This window comes from Scophthalmus maximus, chromosome 10 (assembly GCF_022379125.1).
Source record: "Scophthalmus maximus strain ysfricsl-2021 chromosome 10, ASM2237912v1, whole genome shotgun sequence".
Classification (NCBI taxonomy): domain Eukaryota; kingdom Metazoa; phylum Chordata; class Actinopteri; order Pleuronectiformes; family Scophthalmidae; genus Scophthalmus; species Scophthalmus maximus.
The window spans coordinates 5,087,129-5,110,000 of record NC_061524.1 but is presented as its reverse complement, the minus strand read 5'-3'; the positions used below and the strand labels follow the sequence as shown (position 1 = coordinate 5,110,000).

Here is a 22,872-nt window from a genome sequence, read left to right as displayed (position 1 = left end):
GTTATCACTGTTATTTCATGAGAAAAGACATTCAATTTATTTTTAGTTGAATATGTATGATGGTACAGTATATACATATCAATGATTTACATATACTGCAGTTTAACACCGTGAACACGTGAAAGGTCAATGAATGTATTCCTGTTTTGTTCAGTAATTCCTACCTACGTTTCCTCTCTGTCTGTTTTCAACTTGTGTGGTGTTACATTCACTGGCAGAGAGTACATGAAGTCATCGACCCTGCCGTTGTTTTAATTCAGTGTGAGGCTGCTGAAAATCGAGCGGACCCCTGATTGTTCCCCTGAAGTTTAACAATTCCCCAGAATGAAATGATAAGTTGGATTGCTCTTTCAATCGATACCATCATAAGCTGGAGACGGACCGCCGGCCATCTGAGATGAAGAACATCGAGGTGGCATTACGCACCAGAGGACATGTTTACTCTGTTCCCTTTACTTTCTCAGTATTCTATGTACGGCTGGTTCAGTGAACGTTGTTTGTTTCAATGTTCTCAAAATCTTGATGCCAGCAATAAAATTACAGAAACTGTATGGTGATGATTTTGTCTTTGCAAATCAAGCGCGAAGGTCAGTTATTCTGGGGCACTCAGTAACTCGTAGGGTCAACCATTAGTGAAATGTCATGGTTTAGTGTTAATATTCAACCACATGAATGTTAAAATAATGACTGATAGCAAACTAGGAATGCAGAGAGATACAAGTCCTCCAACATTTGATTTCACTTATCCAGGTCACAGTATTGATTCATTATTTAAAAAAATCAATGCTATACATATTCAGAGGATGTATTGTTATGTGCAGCTAGGAGTTGCTGACAAAAGGTGATATAACTGTCAATGAATCCACTTAGGCTACTAAATAGATATATAGACTTAAAATCCCCAATTTGTTTTCCCGTCATTAAATTAGATCCTATGTGACATTAAAAAGATCTTTGAAAATCCTAAATTTAATTTGGTGTAGGCTACCCTGTGCTTCAGATGATTAGGCTGATTTAATGAATTGAGAAAAACGACTGCCCTCTGAACACAATTGAGGAGGTGGGTGAGAGGAAGATGTTGGCCAAGCTGACATCCATCCCTCTCAACCCCTCCACGAGCCTGAAGGGGCCTTAGGCAGCTCCTTCAGCAACAGACTGCTGCACCCCCCAATGCAAGATGGAGCGCTACCACAGGTCCTTCAGACTCCATAATAACAATATTTAATGTAATACTCTTTATTCAGTACCATTCCATGTATAGTATATTTCCGGGAAATACATATATATATGTATGCATACATATTATTATTATGAATATGGTTTTTCATATTCATAATAATAATATTTATTATTTTCAACCCACTGCACATTACTTTTGCACTCTGTATATATGTACATAGCTTTTTGAAAACAGTTTGTTCCTGTATTTTTTTATTGTATTTTTGCTACCCTGGTGATACTGTGCTGCTGTGACAAGTGAATTTCCCCGAGCAGGATGAATAAAGTTTTCTATTTCTATTTCTATTCTATTCACTTGATTAATAACGTCAAGTGCCATTGTTTTTCCCCCCAGCTGTACTTGAACGCAGCACCGACGACAAACGGTCCCTCCCGCCGAAAAGAGATCCGAACTGTTGCTTTGGCCCCGCCCCCTTGAAAAGTTACAAGTACCACCGGTCTTCCAGCCGGTGCGCAGTACTGCCTCCATCATCCGTTTACTTCACGACGTAAAGAGGGAGAGTCTAAAGTCAGACAAAATGGTGAGTATTTGAGTTAAAATACGGTTGAGATGTCGTACGTCGGATTTTAAACTAGAGGTTATAGATTTGTTTTGATTTAAACGTCGCGTTTGATCGATTTAAGTGTCACGCGTTAATATCTTAATAGTTTTTATACGTGATTTTAAAAGGGAAAATTCGTCAATTTTCGTTCAAGTGATATAACATTGATTTTCGGTAGCGGACGGAAAGGTAGTAGATCCGGTTATTAAGAAAATGAAAAGTGGAGGATCATTTTTTTTCTTCTCCATTTTGGATTTTGAGTAGAAGGTCGAATGACGGGGGGGGGGGACTAAATCGTGCCCTTTTCTTGGTTTTGTATAACAACAATTAAACAGCAATGCCAATAATAAACGCGACATTTTAACATTAGAGTCGATCTAAAAAAATATATATACATTAAACTACTACCGATGGTGCGCAGGACTGCCTCGACAAAATGGCTTCTGTGGATGGAATTGGTGAAATTGTCTGCGTACATCAGAATCAGCTGGAGGAAAAACGAGTGTCTTTCTGCAAAGCACATACACGGGAGTGGTACTCAGTACTGGGTTCGGATGACTGGAGGAGTTGACACAAACAAGAAATTGTGAAATAAATAAATAGTCGGTATGGCTCGACATTTTTCTCGACCTCATCTTTTTTTCTCGAAATGCTGAAAAGGTTGGGTTTTTTTTTTACCGCCAACTCATTTTTGTCCTCATGCCCTTCCGTAGTTGCACTTCTGTGGTCAAGACCTCAAAAAAAAAGTGAGCGCCTCAAATTCTGCGAGGCGGAAAGAGGCCAAAAAACTGGCGCAGTTTGAAATGAGACGTAGGTGACAACGCTACTATTAACCCGGTAAACGTGTCCCACACATTTACTGAAAGAACTAGTAAGCTCGTGAACGACGACAGTGGTCGACTGTTCCCGTTTAGTGTCGCCGATGAGGGTAAAACTTCAGAGCATGTGCGCAGGAAGGCGCCATCAGATAACTCCCTGGTCCGTGAACGTTACACAAAGGTAGGGCTTTGCAGTTGGGGGGGGGGGGGGGGCTTATGACCTCATCCTGTTTGCATGGGTGTTTTTGTACACTAGGCTTTTTTGTTTTTGACTGATCTGCTGCTGTTGCTGCTGCTTAGTCCTAAGCCGACCCCAGGTCTGCAGCAACCTGCCATGTGACTCAGCATCATCATGGTTCATCAGGTCTCTGCAGGAATCCATCCCCTGGTGCTGGGATTTGCCAGAATGTTCCAGCCTCTAAATTATAAATGTTGTTTTTTTTTTTTTTTATCAATGCAGCAGACACCGGACACAACATTTGTGTAGAATTAGAATGGTAATTGATGTCGGGAATTAATTGGAGAACTTTGTCATAACCTGGTTTCTGGGGGAAATCTTTTTGACAGACTAGAGGCGTGTAACTGCTGCAGTGTTTCTTTTAATAAAAACTCAAAACCAGGACACGTCATGATGAGCACAGACTCTGAGGAGAAACTGATGTGCGATCTGGGTCAGAGAGTTCATTGTACGAACTACTACAAAAGCAGGAATGTGCAAAGGTTCACGGTGCAGATTCATGTGCATATAATAACCATTTGTTGAGCAGGGGCTTGTGTAGAAGCTGCTAAGTGACCTTTGGTCCCACTTTCTCCCTTCCACAGCGTGAGTGTATTTCAATGCACGTTGGCCAGGCCGGCACCCAGATGGGCAATGCATGCTGGGAACTCTACTGTCTGGAGCACGGCATCCAGCCCGACGGCCAGATGCCCAGCGATAAGTCGATTGGAGGCGGAGACGACTCTTTTAACACCTTCTTCAGCGAGACTGGAGCTGGCAAACATGTTCCCAGGGCGGTGTTTGTGGACCTGGAGCCCACGGTCATAGGTACTGAATAGTTTTACTTTTTAAATTGGAACTGCTATGAAAGTAATAAAGCAAGAGAACATTGTACCAATGTCTTGTAGCAAATATTATCATGGCCACAAAAAACGTTTTCATTAACCATCAATCCCAAGGATGTTTTACTCTGAATTATTGTTTGTCTAAAAATATCAACAAAAGATGAAATTGCACCAGTTTTCAATATGAGCCTAATGGCTGGATATCAGAAGCTGAACCAAGCTTTACCTAAAACATGATTTTAAAATAGTTGCATCCCCCCCCCCCCCCCCCCCCCCCGGCCATCAACTAAAGTTCCAACTTGGTTTGATTAACTTAAACCTAAGATTAGAAATAAGTAGAGTGCATTTGTAAATTGAAGGTGCACAGGCAATTTACCAATATTCAAATTTAACAGGAAACATTTTGAAGATTTTTTATTATTACTCTGGCACGTCAGCTAGTAGCTGAAAACTGCTGAGGTTAAATACTTTGCAATAATTGTTCAGTAATGGTTTGGCTTGTGTGGAGCATCACTGTAAGGTATTTTCTCATTCTTCCTCAGATGAAGTGAGAACTGGAACTTACCGCCAGCTCTTCCACCCGGAGCAGCTTATCACTGGAAAGGAAGATGCTGCAAACAACTATGCTCGTGGTCACTACACAGTTGGAAAGGAGATCATTGACCTGGTTCTGGACAGGACTCGTAAACTGGTGAGCTCAAATTCTCATGTTAGATGTGCGGTATTTTCAAATTAAAAAAACTCCTATAGATCCATTTGGCATCACAACATTTTAAAACCCTTGTTTTATTGCAGGCTGACCAGTGCACAGGGCTCCAAGGTTTCCTCATCTTCCATTCCTTTGGAGGAGGAACTGGCTCTGGCTTCACCTCTCTGCTGATGGAGCGTCTCTCTGTCGACTATGGCAAGAAGTCCAAGCTTGAGTTTGCGGTCTACCCTGCTCCTCAGGTGTCCACAGCTGTAGTTGAGCCTTACAACTCCATCCTGACCACCCACACTACCCTGGAGCACTCCGACTGCGCCTTCATGGTGGACAATGAGGCCATCTACGACATCTGCCGCAGGAACCTGGACATCGAGCGTCCGTCATACACCAACCTCAACAGGCTGATTGGACAGATCGTCTCCTCCATCACTGCCTCACTGCGCTTCGACGGCGCCCTGAACGTTGACCTGACAGAGTTCCAGACCAACCTGGTGCCCTACCCTCGTATCCACTTCCCTCTGGCTACCTATGCCCCAGTTATCTCCGCAGAAAAAGCCTACCACGAGCAGCTCTCTGTGGCTGACATCACAAACGCCTGCTTCGAGCCAGCCAACCAGATGGTGAAATGTGACCCTCGCCACGGCAAGTACATGGCCTGTTGCCTCCTGTACCGCGGCGACGTGGTGCCCAAAGATGTCAACTCTGCCATCGCCACCATCAAGACAAAGCGCACCATCCAGTTTGTGGACTGGTGTCCCACAGGCTTCAAGGTGGGCATCAACTACCAGCCCCCCACTGTGGTTCCTGGAGGAGACCTGGCCAAAGTGCAGAGGGCCGTGTGCATGCTGAGCAACACCACTGCCATCGCAGAGGCCTGGGCCCGTCTGGACCACAAGTTTGACCTGATGTACGCCAAGAGGGCCTTTGTCCACTGGTACGTCGGAGAGGGAATGGAGGAGGGAGAATTTTCTGAGGCCAGAGAGGACATGGCTGCCCTCGAGAAAGACTATGAAGAGGTTGGAACCGACAGTGTCGGTGACGAGGATGAAGGCGAGGAGTACTAGGCCATAAACGCCTGCTTGCTGTGGTGCCGTTATTCCGAGTTCTGAAAAATTCCAATATGCAAGTTTCCTGTTAAATTTGGGTCCAATAAAGTTCATAAAGAAATTTTTTTGTCCCGTTTACTTGAGTTCAGAGAGCAGCTGATGAAGGAATCTGCCAACCTGTGCTGCAATATTACTTATAAGAATCTTTTAAAGATATCACATAAATAAGTCTAGGGCTGCTTCACATTTACCTACTGGGGAAACCGTAGCAACTTGGAAAAGCAAAATCTCTTCCAATAGAGAAGTTTATAACACATTTGTCATGTTTCTATCAGCATTGTTGAAGGCAATTCTGGACCTCATGTATAAATAATACTTTATAATTGATATAATTTGGTCAATCTAAATTCAATGGTCACTTTAAATGTAAAAGAAATGACAAATTTATGAGCTGGATTCAGACCTTACTTTTGTTTGGATTATTTGAAAGGTGGCTATTTCTTTAAATTGATTAAACTTATAATAGCAACAGATGAATTAGATGGTGACAGTGTTGACTAATTAAAGCTAAAAGAAATGTTTTTTTTGTTGCATGTAGTGTCCTATATATGCTGACCTTCAAAACGTTGAAGTTCATGTCTAATGTTTAAATGTTTTGTCTGACCAATAGTCAAAACCCAAAGATTTCAAAGCAATGCAGTATTGACATTAAAAATGTAAATTTCTTCTCTTCCCCACACTTTTCCCTCCTTGCATCCAAGTAGGTGCTGATGCAGGATGTATTGTAGATATTATAAAATCCCTGAAAATGATGAATGCTCAAAATCTGAATCTAAAATAATTACATTAACTGCTCTGGAAGCACATTAAATCCCCAGTCATGCGGCACTTTATAAACCTTTAATCTCAGGTACTGTTGAGAGCAGAGGGATAATTTTGTAATGAGATCATTGTCTAATTCTGGATCAGAGCAACAGCAGGTTCAGAGACGCTTAGGGGGTTCCCCAGGTGAGAAGCACCACTGCGATACATGATGGGAGAGAACGGAACAAACCTGAAGTAACAAAAGACCAAAATCTTCAGATAATCTGAACGGCAACACAAAGAAAAGGACGTAACATGTCTGTCTTTTCTTAGGGTGTTCAGTCATCACATTGTAGTGGTATGTTAGTACCAAGTAACCACAAATTAGATGGAACACTAAACACAGCAGGCACACTGATGATGAAGGATTAAGTGTGAACTAATTCTAGAGGGATGTTGACGTGACCTGCAGTTTTTGTAACACGTCCAATCTGTTTCGAACTTGTGGACATACTCAAGGTCTGGACAATATCCATTAATAGTTTTATACTTTGATAAAATTACTTTTTGCTTGGCTTCACAGATTAAAAAAAGTTATTAGAAAACGTTATATAAGTATATATATAAAATGTCTATATATCATATATCTATAAGTTCTTTATCTGTAAAAGTAAAGTCCCTTTAAAAATGGAAGCAGTGTCCTATATAAAATCATAATCTAACCATTGCACTAAAGAAAGCTGTGAAAACCTTGAATCTGTGCCACATATTTAAAATATGAATATAATTGTAATATTTTTTATTGTTGCTTGTAAATTATACTTCAATCAGTTTGTATTTGATTGGGTGAAGCTTTGTTTCTGTTGTGGCATTTCATGTGCGCTTTATTTCGAAAATTGATGAGCTAATAAAGAGGACACAATCGAATATCCGGTGGGATGACGCACTACATGCGCACCTATAATGCGCACTACGCCGAGCGGAGCAAAGTGTATTTAAAAAAAAAAAAAAAAAAAATCGGTAGCGGAAGTGTGGGCGGAGCCTAAACAACTTCACGACAAAATGGCTGCGATCACGAAGAACGTGGAAGAGATTCGGAATCGAGTAATTCTTGGAGAATTTGGGGTGAAAAATGTAAGTTGGTGTCTCAACTGTTGTTTATCACAGGAACTAGCTGGTGCTGCCTTCAGGCTCCTGTGGACTGACTGTGTGCAAACGGCTGAACAAGTTACCGCAGCTGTTTCAGCAATTGCTCCATCAACATGACAGTGTAAACCAGGACAGCTCGATTATAATCATACATCATAATGTATCGCATATATTAGCAGTATATAAATTCCGTCAACAGTCCAAGACACGGACCTGAGTTAGATCAAACTGTTGCTGTCAAGTACCTTTTGTTATTATAACGTCGTTGATTGGTTCAATGGTTATATGTTGTTTTTTTTCAGGTTCATACAACGGATTACCCGGGAAACTATCCAGGCTATGATGACACGTGGGATTTGGAAAAATTCCAAAAGGTGAGTTTTTCAGTTGTTTTTTGTAGCCCTGGAATTGACGCCTCACGGTGAGTGTAGAGTGTTGTAAGTTGTGTGTGTGTCACTGTCTCAGACTTTGTATCCACGTTGCTTCCCATGCATACTGGAAGATATTGGGATTACTAAAAGAGACTTCTATAGGACTCCAGTTGCTCTTTCACTCCCTCCCTTGTCCTCTCCTTCCTGCTCGACTCTCTGTATGTCTCTCCCAACCAAATATATAATTTACGAAATGGTATGAGGACATTCTTTCATCATAAGTAAACATTGATTTAATCAAAATAAAGATCTAGATAACTTATTTGTTCATTTTAGATAGTCTGCTGTGTATTTTGTGCAGACACATTTTCCAAAGTGAAGTAAGATAACTCTTACACACTTGATCTAGGGAGATCTAGATGTTTTGGCTTCGCTGTCATGTCGTCCATCTTCCATTTACGGTAAAATTTTGACTGTGTGACACTGCTCCTGTTAAACGAAGACCTCTTGTCTGTTTGCAGAACTTCAGAATCGATGTCGTGAATCTGGACGAGAGCAGCATGGAGTTTGACATGGTGGGAATAGATGCAGCCATCGCCAACGCCTTCAGGAGGATCTTACTGGCGGAGGTGGGATTCCATCGTGTTTTGTCGTCTGTGTCATTCAGTGGTCCCCCTAAGGACACACACACACACACACACGACGGAAAGCACAAATTAGAAGAAACTGATAAATTCATGAAGGAATTCTTTAGGACGCTGGGGTGAAGTTTGGACTTGATGTGGCTGCTTTATTTTGCCTGTTTGTATGTTATTCATAATTTAGTTGTTAGAGTGAATTTCCTTATTTTTTGTGCCTTTTCAAAGCCTAATGTGAAGAAATTGAAATGTTGTGCATCTGGGTTTATCAAAATGTGCTTCTTGATCTTTTTTATTTTATTTTATGCAAATATATTGTGAATGCTTTGCATTGTTTTTGCTTGTAGGTGCCCACCATGGCCATAGAGAAGGTGTTTATCTATAACAACACATCCATCGTACAAGATGAAGTCCTGGCCCACAGACTAGGACTGATCCCCATCAAAGCGGACCCACGCCTGTTTGAGTATAGGAACACTGGTAAAACAACACCTTAGATTTTTCCTTTTTGATAAATGTACAACAAAGCTATAACTAAAATCCAGTTAAAATCCAGATTATTGGACTATACAACTTTTTTTTTTTCTCAAGGGTGAAGCACCAAACACAGTTTCATATTTGTGTCCAACATTCCATCAAGTAGAAAAATACCCATTTTATATGTTTTCAAACCCGACCTCACAGTGCTGCGGTGTGTAACAGTTTCAGGTGACGAGACGGTCGAGGAAGAAGGATCAGAGATAGACACGATTCAACTGCAGCTGAAGATTAAATGCAGCAGGAACCCCAGAGCCAGCAAAGACTCATCGGACCCCCGAGAGCTGTATCTGAACCACATGGGTATGTTATGGGGGGCACTATATGGATCTATGCTTCCTCGTATTGTTTTCAGATACAGATGCACAAGCTGCAGCTGTTACCAGAGCTCTGATGGAGCATAAATGTGATTATTTTTCTCCCTTGCTGTCTTATCTCAGTTTATTCCAAGGACATAAAGTGGGTCCCCATTGGAAACCAAGCTGACGTTTTTGTGGACTCGGGCATCGGACCCGTACACGACGACATCCTTGTCGCTCAGCTACGACCAGGACAGGAGCTGGACATTACTATGCACTGTGTCAAAGGAATCGGTAAGAGCTGTAGAATGTCTGGAATCAAAGTGGAGAATATAAAGAAAATGGGAAGGAGCAATTGCGTTTTTATCCACTTTTTTCAAATTAGTATGAATTGTAAAAATCCCCGAAAGAACTTGAGCGTGGAAGTTCATTCGATCTGCATGGTTTCTTCCATGGCTTTCAGCCAAAAAAATCTAAAATATTTTCTGGTGCCTGATACCGATACCTGATGCTCTCTGTTCTTTGTTCAGGTAAGGACCATGCTAAGTTCTCTCCAGTGGCCACGGCCAGTTACCGCCTTCTGCCAGAGATTACGCTCCTGGAGCCGGTGGAGGGAGAGATGGCGGAGCGTTTAAAACGCTGCTTCTCACGGGGAGTTATTGAGCTGGAGGATGTGAATGGTAAGAGTGAACTAACCAACCTGACCGCTCTGTGATTAAATGGACACCCACACCCTCCGGACAGCATGAACTGTAATACTGTGGTTGTCCAGTAGCGCCATTTAAAAAAACATTATAATAATCTGTCTCCGTGTCGTCCACCTCAGGGACAAAGGTTGCCAAAGTAGTGAACAGTCGCCCGGACACGTGCAGCAGGGAAGTCCTCCGACATGATGACCTGAAGAACGTGGTGAAACTCGGGAGAGTGCGAGACCATTTCATATGTACGTTAAATATGGTTTGTGTATACGGTTAAAGAGATTGTGACTGAGACTGTGCAGGATACAAAAACGAACTCAACTTAAAGGAAAAGTTTGATATTTTTGAACAACACAAAACACTAACTTTCATGTTCCGTAAGATAATTTCAAAGCTAAAACTAGGAGAGAAGTTTGGTGTAAATAAACAGAGGGATATGACTCTTTTGACTGCTCTGTAAAAATCTGTTGTGGTGAAATAGGAAATGTCTTGCATGCCGTCTATCCCATATAGCAGTTTCTATAACCACATTTTTTTCTTCTCACAGTTACCGTGGAGTCGACGGGCATCTTACCTCCAGACGTGCTGGTCACAGAGGCCGTCAAAGTCCTCATGACCAAGTGTCAGAGGTTTCTCGGTGAACTGGACTCTAGTGAAATGGAGTAAAACGGTGACTGTTCATGCTCAGACCCACAAAGAGGTCCTGGTGTTTGAATAAACCTACTAAGAATTATGACTCGCGCTTACAGTGGAATGGCTACAAACTGTACTGTTTTCATAAAGAAGATATTGTCTTGGTTGGTAGACTTGCCAGTAAATATGTATATACTACTCTCTCTAGTTTTTGTACACTTTTGATTTATTGAGCAGCTAAGTTTCTATGTCATCACATGAAAGATGCTGTATTTAATAAAAAACATCAAACATATTTAAATGTCCAGACATACTGTACAATTTTCTGTATGGATCTGTGCATAACATAGGATAATAAAAGAAAGGAGAAGTAAACTTCAATGTGACCTTCGCTCTCTCTGTCTGCCAGTATCCTGTCATGTTCATACGTTAAAGCACAGCTGATACAGTTCATCACTCATGTATCCTAATAATCCATAGATTTATTTTCCTGTTATGTCCAATCTTACGGCAGCCCAACCCTTTAACCATCACTTAGTGCATACTGTATAGAATATGATACTTGATTTACCAAATTATTTACATACGAATTTGTTTATCACAGATATATCTGTGTATATGTTGGGGAAAAAAAAACAGCACCACCAATAATCCAAACATTTTATCACTGCAAAGGTTTTGACTTTTGACATTTGGTCCAAGAACATCTTAGAAGATGGAGATTTCTTTTGTCTTTCCGAAATGGAAGAATCGACTTTTCTTTATTGGTTTCACATTTTTATTTTATCTTTTTTTTTTTTTTTTAAATTGGGCATATCAATTAGTAAGTGAAGGCAAACTCCATTTCTGAAATTGATTTAATGAAAGAATGAATCAAAGTGCAGACATTTCTAACAGCTCACTGTCAGAACAGATGCACAAATGTCCCATCTTCTGTTTGACACTGGGAGAATTTCATGAAAAGATCTTTGGAAGGGAAGAAAATTTGTTTCAACGATATTCTGAGCCCCTTTTTTTGCAGTGATGTTTTAAATTCTGTTAATAAAAAGCAAATGGGGAAGCACCTGGGAATTTAGTCTGTTCTACTTTTGATGCTACACTTTATGCAAAAATTCGAAAACAGGATCTGAAAAAGTGTTGGAAGTGATGTTAAAATACTGTCTTATAAATGTCCATATGTTTTCCCTCAATGTGGACAAAGACAGTGGCTGGGTGGATGTTTGCAAGTGATGCCAGTCAACTGTTTTTTCATTCCTCATGGGAACATTTTGATTTTTTTATTTCAAATCCCTTGGGGCGGGAAAATGGAGCCTTCGCTTCCTCTTAACGCGTCACTTCCGCCGCCTCCTCCTCCTCAGCAAAGCAAGATGGCGGCCGTCGTGGAGAGGGCTGATGGATGCGTCGGGTCCACGGACTCGGACGCGGCGTCACCGCGACAGTCGAGCCCTCCGCCGGACCAGCCGCACCAGAACAACCCGCTGCTGGGTCTCCCCATCGTGGCCATCGAGGCCATCCTCTACTTCATGTCCTACGACGAGATCAGCCTGCTGCGCTCGGTAAGCGGCACACAAACAAGCCAGCTGCTGGAAGGGAAGGGAAGGGAAGGGAAGGGAAGGGAGGAGGGGGACAAAAGCTCCTGCTGCTCGCCACGCGAGCGGCTTCTGTCCCGCAAGATGTGACGTTGGTGTTGGGTTAAAAAAAAGAAAAGAAGTGGTGCAGCAGCAGCAGCAGCATCGTCGGTGTGTCACCGATGTTTACTGCGGCGAAAGTGCAGCCGCGGTCCGCAGTGCTCATTGCGCTGTTACCTAATTAGCAGCAGAACACGACGGGGCTGCAGGTTCCATGGAGAGAAGCAGAGCTGTGGTTCTGTCTGGTTCTTATTTCTGCCTCATCATGTCACAGCCCCAAAGCGTCACGTTGTTCTTCTTCTTCTTCTTCCTGGTGGTTCTTGTTTTTATGCCACAACTCAGCCTCAGTTCTTGGGCCGTTCATGTTCATCCTTGTTTTTTGTTTTTTTTCTTGCATGGGCGTATCAGGAGCAGGTTGGGCCCCCAGGGGCCTGGGCACATACATGTTACAGGGCCCCCCCTCCTTATTGTTTCACGGCTGTTTTTGCATTGGTTTTCTCCTGGCGTTTTTGCAGAATTGGTGAAATGATTGTGTTGCTGTCGATGAAAGCTGAGCTCCAGCTGTGGTTGAGGCCACTCGGCCGTGCCCCCGATTCGTCGTCACGTCCTCCTGCCTGCTCCTACCAGACGCTGCAGATTTTCTCCTGTCGGTGTGAACGCGTTCATGACTCAATGACGAACCTCCTGCTGCGTTCGTCACATGCAAAAGGCAAACTCGTGGGGGGAAATTGGATCCGGACATTTTTTCATGTCTGATAACAATCTTAATAGTCCTGTCTGACATGCAGATTTTCTCTGCTCCTGTTCCAGACAGTTAGTTTGTCTGCTGTCAGATATACTGTTGCTGCACTGAAGTCCCGAGTTTCAGTTTGACCCCGTCTCACACTCAGTCTGTTATTTCTGCTCTCGCCAAACTTCTGCTCTCACATTTCTGCTCTCGCTCTTGGGAATTCTGTGAGACGACCCCTGTCAAAATTCGCCAACCAATAGAATCCCAGGTATGATTGCTGACCAATAAAAATCATCACCGCTCAATTACTGTATGGATCATATTTTATTTTAATGTTGCGTTTACTTTCTTCCGATTTAATTGGGAAAAATTGTGATATTTGCAGCATGGACGTACATAGTATGTTTGTTACCTACGTGACAGCTGAGCTGACCAGGTGGCACCGTTCTCTGAGGGCATTTACTGTATTCACTGTGAACTCTGTGTCTGCTCGACCACACTGCGTCAGTCAGGATTAATTTATGGGTAAGATAAGATAGTGGAGTCAGGATGGCTGACACAGCCAGCCACAACACTGGGCGTATCCACTCGCTCAATCACCCTCAGGCCACAGCCGGCGGCTGTAGCTGCAGTCAAAGCTCGGCCCAGCTGGATTCTCCAATAACCCCCCCTTTTTTTTCTTCTCTGCACTTTAATTTTTCCTCTGTCAAACATTGTTCAATTTTCTTTACTGGTCTCACAAGATGTCAACGTTACAGAATCTGGGCTAAGAAGAGATTGGGGATATCCCAGCTTCTGACCCAGCAAGTCACTTCAAACAGACACTCTTAGACCTCTTTGGGGCCCGGGGGGCCTGTTCTTTGTAGGCCAGTGGTTTTGCGAAATGTCTCCTCCTTTATCCTTCTGGAGAAGAAAACATTTCCTCTGGTGTAGGTAGACTGTTTTGTGTTGTTGTCTTATTTTCTGTTATTTGATCCAAACAAATATGGCAAGTGAGAGAGGGTCATGGATGTAATGGAATATTTGATGAAGTTGAAGCAGACAATCAGGCAGACGGACACCGTGGATGTCTTACACAGAACGTTTGTTGAGATCTCTGGGTCGGTACATGTTTCACAGATGAACCGTGCAGTGACATCCAAAAACCTAACCTGTCCCAAAACATCAGGGTGTATTTAACCTTCTCAGCACCACGTCTAGTTATATAACAGAAAGAGTGGCTCCTCGTCTGCATGTGATCTACACCACAGTGCTTCTTAACCGAGCAGCATGTGCTGCGGGCCTCATAACTCCCCAGACAACCCCCAACCCAACTGCTGGCTGTCTCCACATGCTTTGATAAGGCGACCTTGCTAAATAATAAAACATTCCCTCTTAACAAAAATTCCCCAACAAAGGAATGTGCAAGCACCTTGGGAAATATGATAAACTCGCTGTTCTCTCTCTGTACACGGGATATATAAATATATGAGTGAATATAGGCAAATTAGAAGAGCATGGTGAGGTTAGAAACAACGACCTCAGAGTGTAATCGTAAATGGTGAGTTGTCAATGGTAAAAATGATGATAGGAAAATGAGCATACAACTGTGTCAGCTGTGGGTAATGTCCTCTAGTCAAACTACCGTGATAAGATCTGTATCTATGCAAAGGCTTTTCTGCTGAAACTCCGGGCTTCTTTCAAAAGTAAAACAATCTTCATACTCAAACACGGAGTTCCTCTTGTTCACCACTCTTCTCCTGTCCGTCTCCTCCCAGGTGTGTAAGCGCATGGACATGATCTGCCAGCGTGTCCTGAATCAGGGCTTCCTGAAGGTGGAGCGTTACCACAGTCTGTGTCAGAGGCAGGTGAAAGCCCAGCTGCCCAGGTCAGTGTCGCAACCATTTATTTCCCCCCAACATCACTTTTTTTAATTGAAACTTTCTTCACCAGGGTGTTTAAAAAATAAATAAAAATAATGAATTGTCTCCAGGCGGGAGTCGGAGAGGAGGAACCATTCACTGGCTCGTCATGCTGATATCCTGGCCGCTGTGGAAACGCGCCTCTCTCTGCTCAATATGACCTTCATGAAATATGTTGACTCCAACCTCTGCTGCTTCATCCCCGGAAAGGTTAGATCAGCTGACTGTCCACAAAACGGCAGCAACACTCAGACAACAGCACAGAGAGATGTCATTTATCACAGATTTAATTTGGTGTCTTATTTATAATCATAGGTTGTAGCCAACCTTCTGGTCCCATCTTTGATTTTGTTGAACGTGTTGGCGGCAACTCACATCGGATAGTTTTGTATTTTGGCCAATGGTGAATCTTGTTAAAAAAAGAATAGAAATATTGAAAACTCAGTTTTCTACGTCTGATTGCAGTTCTCATACATGGCCAGCGGATGGCCCTGTTGGATTACCAGTGGTATAAAAAAAAGCTTTCAGTGTTTCAGTGTTGTTTCATTCACATTGTGTTGTCAGGTGATAGATGAGATTTACCGCGTGCTGCGCTATGTGAACTCCACTCGAGCGCCCCAGCGAGCTCACGAGGTTCTGCAGGAGCTGAGGGACATCTCCTCCATGGCCATGGAGTACTTCGATGAGAAGATTGTCCCCATCCTGAAGAAGAAGCTGCCGGGGGCCGACCTGTCCGGCCGTCTCATCGGGTCCACACCAGGTAACAAAAGCGTTTCTACCGGCTCCTAATCTTAGACTGTCAAGACAGTCTTGTTTGAGTGTTTCTGAAACTGCTGATTTCCTGGGATTAGACAGACAGTCTAGAGGTAGAATTTCGAAGACCTCTGACGCTCTGTCCTGTTCCCCTCAGTGGCAGGTCCATCCACCTCCCTGACCACCATGTCCCTGCTGGCCAAGAACACGCCGTCGCGCTCCGAGATGACCAAGGTGCAGCAGCAGGTGAAGGTGAACGGGGCCTCGATGACGGTTCTGCGGCGGGAGATGCAGGAGATCCGCGTCAAGCAGCTGGAGCAGCAGAAGCAGCTGCAGGACCAGGAGCAGAAGCTGCTGGAACAGACGCAGGTGATCGGTGAGCAGAATGCCCGCCTTGCGGAGCTGGAGCACAAGCTCCGCGAACTGATGGACAGTAGCGCCGCCGCAATGGGAGGAGCCAGGCCCAGCACGGCGGTCCCCTCCACGTCTAGCGGCGTGTCTTCCACTGTTGCCAGCACCTCTGGTACTGTGTTGGCAAGCGGCAGCGCGGCTGCGGCCTCGATACCCGCCGAGTCCGAGGGCCAGGGAGGGTCAACGCTCAAACGCACCAGAAAGAGCCAGGACCTCCCACGACAGTCCAAACGGCTGCGCAGCAAGAAATGAGAGACTCAAGTGTGTCATTTAGTTAAGTTTTGTTTTTTGGTTGGGGTCTGACTGATCACACCTTATCCCCCCCGCGTCACCAACACTCATTTTCTGTACCGTCTTTCAGATGAGTCACAATTAGGAATATCTCTGTATGCTTTACCAGTATTCTCTCTTCTTTTTGTTGTGGTGTTGGATTTGACGATAGTGTTAAATGGAATCGCTGCTTGTCCACAAGCTACAAAACACTGAACCCCACAGCGTCGTCACGACTTTGCACAAACGTTGACAGGGTCAACATTTGACCTTCTCTTACTTTTACTATCTTTTGTTATGCTATATTTTTTCTGTAATCAACAAATACCATGAAAAACACCCAAAGCAACAATGTTGTTGCCGCGTTCCTGAACACTTTCCGATGCCCACACACTGAGCTCCGAGCACATGAGTTCCTTCTGAAGAGGTCAATCTTTTGAAAACACCTCACAAATGTATAGTTACATTTTGTTTAAAGTCTCTTTAACCTCCTAGAACAGCTGCTCGCTGGAGGAAATGGCACATTTGAGCTCAATGGCACAAAGGAGTAAGATGTATCAGGCTTTGGACGATTGTTGGTTTGGGTCGTTGACATGGGATTTGTCGACAAGGAGAAAAATATAGTACATCTCCAAACACACAAGACTTTTTTTATTCGCAGCTAAATCAGCGGATAGGTAGGCAAGTCTGCCTACTGTAGCTAAGAGTGTCCATTAAGATGACGGCACAGTTTTTTTTTTTAGTGTGGAGGCTTTTCCAAGAGGTTTATGTTCTGGTGTCACAGAACAGAAGTTGTTTAACAGGAGTGACATTGTTTCACGTGATTAATCTGTAATACAACTTCAAAATGATGGAACCAAATTGAAGTGACGTGTCATTGGTGATCAGTGTTCTTCCCTTCCACTTTCACACGACGAGGTCGGCATCCTTAAATATTGATATCATTCACACTCGCTTCTTCCTTACTTGGCTATGTGCAATAATGATCTTGTGAAAAAGTAATGAGTAATTTATATTCCTCTCTAGTCGCTCGGTTGTTCTTTTCGAAAATTGCTGCCCAAACTTTTTCCAGTTAAATCTGATCAGTTTGTGAATCATCTTAAAGGAAGGATGGGGTCCCTGAAGAAAGAAACGGGCCGTGTTCTCTGGCCGAACACGGGAGGTAGATATTATTTATAAAGGGATGGAAAAAAGAATTTCTTTACATGTTTTTACAGCGAGAGCAGACCCTTTATAGCTCCGTTGTGCCTGAAAGCACCTGATGTTAAAATGCTTCACTTTAACATCAGAAGTCACTGTATGTGGACTGCAGTCCATTGGCAACACAACGTTTGGCATCTGTCCTTTAAAGGATCATACCAGTGTTTTTTTTTTTTTACATAATTCATCCCATGTACTACAATCATTGTAAAACTCAATACAGCTTTAACATGATTTCCAAAGTACATTGAGTGTTATTGTTTTTTTCAATGTGTTCTTTCTACTTTCCATTGATTTCTATTCGTTTCACTTTAAAAACTTGCACATCATGACACAAAACCAACAACTTTTTCTTGAAACAAGCTCAAATTTCTTTGTGTCAAAATCGACCACAATCAAGCTTCATTTTATACCAACAATTCTTGAAATGAAACAATAATAATACATTAGCTCAAGGTTCACTAGCTTGTCCTAGAGCTTTCAACCATACCCCACTGTCTTAATGATCAGAAATTGCAGTTTGACGATTGTGAGCCAATTCTAACGATTTGTCAAATTGTAAATAGTTTGATTGTTATTCCCTTCAGGTCCCTTGCCAGTGTTTGTCATGACATGCCACCTCAACAACCTCTTCTGCGGAAGAAGACCCTAAAATCTTGAAAGCTCTAGAAAAAGCTCCAGGGGAAAAAAGCTAGTAAATGGACCTTGACTTATATTTCCAATTTCACAAAATAATTGTAACTCCTGCTCTAGAGTTTGAGCTAGAGTTTGGTCTATTTTTTAAGGTCAACACAATTGGATGTTGGATGTTTGGGAGTTTCTGGAGTCGGATCCAACAGATACCTGCTGGACTCATTTAGTATTTCTGTTTGATAATCATTTTTAGTAAATCAGTGGAAATGCAGAAAAACACTTGTATGGTCCTTGGGTCAAAGTAGAAATTGTGTGCCTTTCTTTTTTCTTTTTCTTTTTTAAAGAATGCTATGTATGTTGACATTTTAAAATTTTCATTACACACTTTCACGCTTCCTCTCTAGTGCCATGCAGACCGTTTTGGTTCATCTTGTCCATGTTCAGTGACATCTGCCTCAGACATCTGTCTCCACTCCAGAATAAGGGAAGTAATTGACATCGAGCCTACAAGCATGGATGGATGCCACCAGTGGGGAAAATACATTTAGAGGTCCAGTGTGTAGGATTCAGGACGTTCGATTGACAGAAATGCCTTTTGTGTCTACTTAAGGATTCTGTACCACCATGTTCCTACAGTAGCCCAGAGGGGACAAACCAACCAATAGCCCTTGACAGGGCCTTTCCTGTTTAAATAGCTGCTTTCAGACGGGCACTGAACTTTTCCAGAGGGGCTGTATGTGACAACGCAAATGTCGACATATGTTGTTTGGGACATTTCTGTAACTTTTCCTGCCCGGCCCCCTAGTAACATCTCTGGAAAATATGTGAACAGCAAACTCCAGAAAATGTCCTGACGCAAATTTCTGGACATTTTCTGGAGTTCATGTCTGAAAACGGCTACATGGTGTTTTTGACATTTTCACAGATTTCCCCGGGGAATAATTCATGGATCTTGTTGAAAAACCTCAGGCATGTTAAGGGGATCTATATTTAATGGCACTGTTGATGGCAGAGGAATGTTATCGTTAATAAGTTATATATATATATATATATATTTGGCGTTTTTCATACCTGTAAGAGTAAGTTCAAACATTTTAATATCCTTGTTGTTTTGTCAGTTCATGTCTGAAAACAGTTCATATTACCCGAAGGTGACCATAGGTAGTCCTACACACTTGGAAGAGGAGGGGTACTCACTCAGCTGCAATATGATAATTCACCACTAGATGCCACTAAATCTTACACACTGACCCTTTAAGTGCTATATAATTTTTTTAAATTATCTTGTAACACATACCTATAAACTGAAGGTAGAAATCATCCTGTTGTGATCAGTGTAAATGAACTTGTGACTGGTTTGCAGTGACAGTAGCGGGTCGCTTGTGCTCTGCAGAACGGCTCAAGAGTACCACGACTTTCCGCAGTTGTTGTTTTTTTAAAAAAAGAGGAAAAGGAAGAGAGAAAAAAAGGCATTGTTCTCAGCTTCCCTGTGCAGTGACACTCCTGCCCTTTCCTGTACAAACCAGTCTCTTGCCTTGTGAGGCTAGATTAGCTGTGAGCCCATATTGTGGCAGCACTTTTGTTTTCTTTGTTTGAAGCTTCTCTGTTGTTTGGATGACCTGAACCACTCATGGCATCACCCTTTTTTTTTTTTGGGGGGGGGGGAAACCTTGGCAATGCAGTTCACATCTTGGTGAACACTGGGGGTGTATTATAACGACACTCGGCAGCGAGACACGAGAAGGTGTAAATCTAGTGGCTTAATTTGAGACTACGTCTCAGTTGAGGAAATTGTACTGTACTCTTCATGTACTTTAAAGTGTAGATTGTGAAATATTTCATGTGTGTATACCGAGAAAATGATCTTTTGAGTAAGCTGGCCAACTTGGTTGCCAACGGTTTTGTTGCACACCTTACTGTTGCAAATGTCCAAATCAAACCTATTAAAACTCAGCTTATCCACTTATCTGTGTGTCTACACCCATTACAAGCTCTATATTTCTTTACAGGTTCTGCATCACTTCACAATTCATACCGTATGAGTTGATCTACCTTTTGTCAGTTTTTAAAAACACTTTGGAGCTAATTGCTAATATGATGCAGAGGAAATACCCGTTTAAAGTAACAGCTAATACCTTTCACATCAATATCCAAGTGAAATCTTGAAAGCTCTGAGGTAATGAAACTTAGTTTTTAATGGACTTAATTGGATTTTATTGAATTATATTTTTTACCCTCTTGCAACCAGCATGGTAACCACATAGATCTTCATAGCTCCATGCACTGAAGGTGTGACACAGGATTTCTTTGAAAAATTAATTAAAAAAAGAAGCGTAGCAAAAAAAAAATCCCTTCAGGGTTAGCGCAACTAACTGTTAACACAACGTAACTCTGCTTGAATCTTGCTGGGAGTTTTTTAAGCTGCTGGAACAAAGAGGAAAACACAGAATTTAAACCCTGTATGAGTGAAGGGGAAAACACCCGTCCTTCCTCATTTCCTATTGTCTGCATTCCAGGGAGAGTTCCCATCGCTGAATGCTCCACAGCATGCAGTTAGTGTTTCAGCAGTTACCTCATTTTCACCTGGCATTCAAATGCTTTCAGTTTTGTATTTGCGCCGCCTTCAAACAGGCATTGCCATTTGTTTAACCTCCTCTGAGGCGTCGCCTCTGCAACCTGAGACGTCTTTGTACCCAATAGGTAGTCATCACATATTGCATCCCAGATAAAAACCCTGATGCACATGCTGTTTGACTCCCTTTTGCACATGGCCATTCTAATTCCAATTTCTATTGACAACTCTTGACCTGCCTCAAAAGTCCTTACAAGTCAGTTGAGGCCTAATGAACTAATTAAATTAAAAGCAGCAAACTTCTGCACATAAATATGCATTTCTTTACAGGGGTTGGATTTAGTTATTTTCAATTCAAAAACCTAAAAACATGGAATTATCCAAACTTTTGTGTACTTCTCCAAATCTGGTACAAAATGCGGGATGTTGTATGTGCCAGACTCCTGGTCCACATGTACACCTTTAAGTTCTGTCCGATTGTAATGGATCTTTGATTTGGAGAATATAACAATAATCATTATCCTGATCCCCTGGAAAGTTTAAGTGCCCCCATCTTAAGCTCCCACTAAAACAAAAAACAAAGATATAATAATAATGCAAATGAACACACTTACCTATCAATCCACAGGATTTCAAGAAGGAGTGAAGACTGAGAATTTCTGTAGCTGGAGGACAACAGTGAATTCCTTTGACAGCAACTGTCTTTGTTTTCCAACATGCTTGAACACTCCCAGTGGTGCCAGTTGGGCTTGATGAGATCCCTCTGAGCCTTATTTGCAGGGACAATACACTCCTTTGTTGAACATACAGTCCCGGTGTTGTTGGGTGATGGAAATCGTTAGGATGTTGCACATCACCCTTGGTCTCATGGCGGGGACTTTGCGGCCGGGGGTGGACACTTGCAGCCTCTGTGCATCAACAAGCATGTGCATTAGTGTCACTGTCCTTTTTTAAAATACACATAAAAAATGTATAAAAAGTCTACATCTGGAATTTTGTTTAGTTCATCAATGGTCATGTCCTTTTTTCTGGAGTTTTTTTTTCTCTAATTTTCTCGATTAGTAATCGATTACTGAATTAATCGCCAACTCGATCGATTAATTGTGTTAAGTTGTTTTCATGGGGGAAAAGTTCAAATTCGCTGATTTCAGCTTCTTAAATGTGAATATTTCCTGGTTTCTTTGCTCCTCCATGACAGTGAACTAAATATCTTTGGTGTGTGGACAAAACAAAAAATCATCTTGGGTTTTGGGAAACACAATTAAATTTTTTTACCATTCTATGTATGACATTCTATGGACCAAACAAATTTCTCGCGTAATCGAGAAAATAATCGACAGATTAATCCGTTAGTTGCAGCCCCTTCTTTTTTCAATTGTTGATTTTAACAAAAATGATTAAATCTGAGATTACATCCACGTGCTATATGCTGAGTTTGTATTTTCCTTCACTCTTTATGTGAGTGCTTAGCCACAAAAATATTATATATAAAAAAGAAATGGATTTAGTTTTTCATCCAAATTGAGGCAGTATGAAGAAAATATAATATACTATAAGAATTAAAAACCAATGACTCTAATTGGAGGTGTGTCCACCAGCAGCACTGAGGCATGAGACCGACTGGAATGCTAATCATGGGACCAGAGTTTTGTCAGTTGTTGCATTTACATGCACTTACGTAACCTGTACTTGTCGACGTGCTGCTAATTCAAGTGCTGACTGTTGTCAATGGCTTCACCTCTGAACTTGTTGCAGTCGAGGAGGAGGCAGCATCTCATTATGTCCCCCTGCAGGCATCCTCCTCTCAGCCGGGGGGTTGTGGCGCACCGGCGCAACAGCTGAACTTGTCATTACTACCCGAGTTGCTAGCTAACTAGCTAGCTGCACCGAATTAGCAACAGTACAGATCGCTTCTGCTAAAACGAGGTCTTTGTTTGTATAGTTCGCTTCGTGTATGAATTTAATAAAGGCCATATTTTGCTACGTTAAAGTATTATGAAGTCACAAGAGGTCAGGCGATTTTTTTCCCTGCCCAAGAAGGCATGACCCGCTTTACTATCACTCTGATTGGCGGACTCTGCTGTTCTTATACTAACCAACCAATCAGCACTCCTCATCTTACCAACCTCTAACATCACTGGCAAACGAATACTGGCCAATCAGTGATTAGAGATAGAGTAGCCTAATGTGAAAGGCAACCAGAGCCGTTGAGCGAAAAAAACCCAAAACGGG

General features: G+C 42.3%; 4 protein-coding genes and 1 long non-coding RNA gene across 5 annotated transcripts in view; 4 read left to right on the top strand and 1 right to left on the bottom strand.

The window, feature by feature from the left end:
* Positions 1 to 1,324, top strand: part of si:dkey-191g9.7 — a 6,881-nt gene extending 5,557 nt beyond the window's left edge. Inside the window, exon 2 of the mRNA XM_035607032.2 lies at positions 1 to 1,324. This exon is cut by the window's left edge and continues 2,390 nt beyond it. The gene's annotated coding sequence lies outside the window, so the exon portion shown is untranslated.
* A 287-nt stretch (positions 1,325 to 1,611) lies between these two features.
* LOC118284268 (tubulin alpha chain) lies at positions 1,612 to 5,534 on the top strand. Its single transcript, XM_035607035.2, has 4 exons — positions 1,612 to 1,760; positions 3,422 to 3,644; positions 4,204 to 4,352; positions 4,457 to 5,534. Exons 1-4 carry the CDS (start codon positions 1,758 to 1,760, stop codon positions 5,429 to 5,431), a joined length of 1,350 nt encoding a protein of 449 aa, XP_035462928.1. The 5' UTR covers positions 1,612 to 1,757; the 3' UTR covers positions 5,432 to 5,534.
* Positions 5,535 to 7,202: 1,668 nt separating this feature from the next.
* Positions 7,203 to 10,923, top strand: polr1c (RNA polymerase I and III subunit C). The gene is made up of 9 exons (XM_035607036.2): positions 7,203 to 7,351; positions 7,669 to 7,740; positions 8,259 to 8,366; positions 8,723 to 8,855; positions 9,078 to 9,215; positions 9,353 to 9,505; positions 9,742 to 9,891; positions 10,038 to 10,154; positions 10,457 to 10,923. Exons 1-9 carry the CDS (start codon positions 7,280 to 7,282, stop codon positions 10,573 to 10,575), a joined length of 1,062 nt encoding a protein of 353 aa, XP_035462929.1. The 5' UTR covers positions 7,203 to 7,279; the 3' UTR covers positions 10,576 to 10,923.
* On the bottom strand, positions 7,251 to 22,745 carry LOC118284274. The gene is made up of 3 exons (XR_004784791.2): positions 22,379 to 22,745; positions 21,255 to 21,548; positions 7,251 to 8,412 (listed from the first exon to the last, which is right to left on the bottom strand). It is a non-coding gene; the product is annotated as an uncharacterized LOC118284274 (long non-coding RNA).
* Positions 11,893 to 20,034, top strand: fbxo28 (F-box protein 28). The gene is made up of 5 exons (XM_035607043.2): positions 11,893 to 12,098; positions 14,658 to 14,767; positions 14,873 to 15,011; positions 15,366 to 15,561; positions 15,712 to 20,034. The coding sequence occupies exons 1-5, from the start codon at positions 11,910 to 11,912 to the stop codon at positions 16,215 to 16,217; spliced, it is 1,140 nt and encodes a 379-aa protein (XP_035462936.1). The 5' UTR covers positions 11,893 to 11,909; the 3' UTR covers positions 16,218 to 20,034.
* Positions 22,746 to 22,872: the final 127 nt, after the last annotated feature.

Coding starts and splice junctions, on each gene's coding strand:
- LOC118284268 (XM_035607035.2), top strand. Junction 3,645..4,203: donor CCTGGAGCCCACGGTCATAG/GTACTGAATAGT, acceptor ATTCTTCCTCAG/ATGAAGTGAGAACTGGAACT. Junction 4,353..4,456: donor TGGACAGGACTCGTAAACTG/GTGAGCTCAAAT, acceptor GTTTTATTGCAG/GCTGACCAGTGCACAGGGCT.
- polr1c (XM_035607036.2), top strand. CDS start 7,280: ATGGCTGCGATCACGAAGAACGTGGAAGAGATTCGGAATCGAGTAATT. Junction 7,352..7,668: donor GAGAATTTGGGGTGAAAAAT/GTAAGTTGGTGT, acceptor GTTTTTTTTCAG/GTTCATACAACGGATTACCC. Junction 9,892..10,037: donor TGAGCTGGAGGATGTGAATG/GTAAGAGTGAAC, acceptor CGTCCACCTCAG/GGACAAAGGTTGCCAAAGTA.
- fbxo28 (XM_035607043.2), top strand. CDS start 11,910: ATGGCGGCCGTCGTGGAGAGGGCTGATGGATGCGTCGGGTCCACGGAC. Junction 12,099..14,657: donor AGATCAGCCTGCTGCGCTCG/GTAAGCGGCACA, acceptor GTCTCCTCCCAG/GTGTGTAAGCGCATGGACAT. Junction 15,012..15,365: donor GCTGCTTCATCCCCGGAAAG/GTTAGATCAGCT, acceptor TTGTGTTGTCAG/GTGATAGATGAGATTTACCG.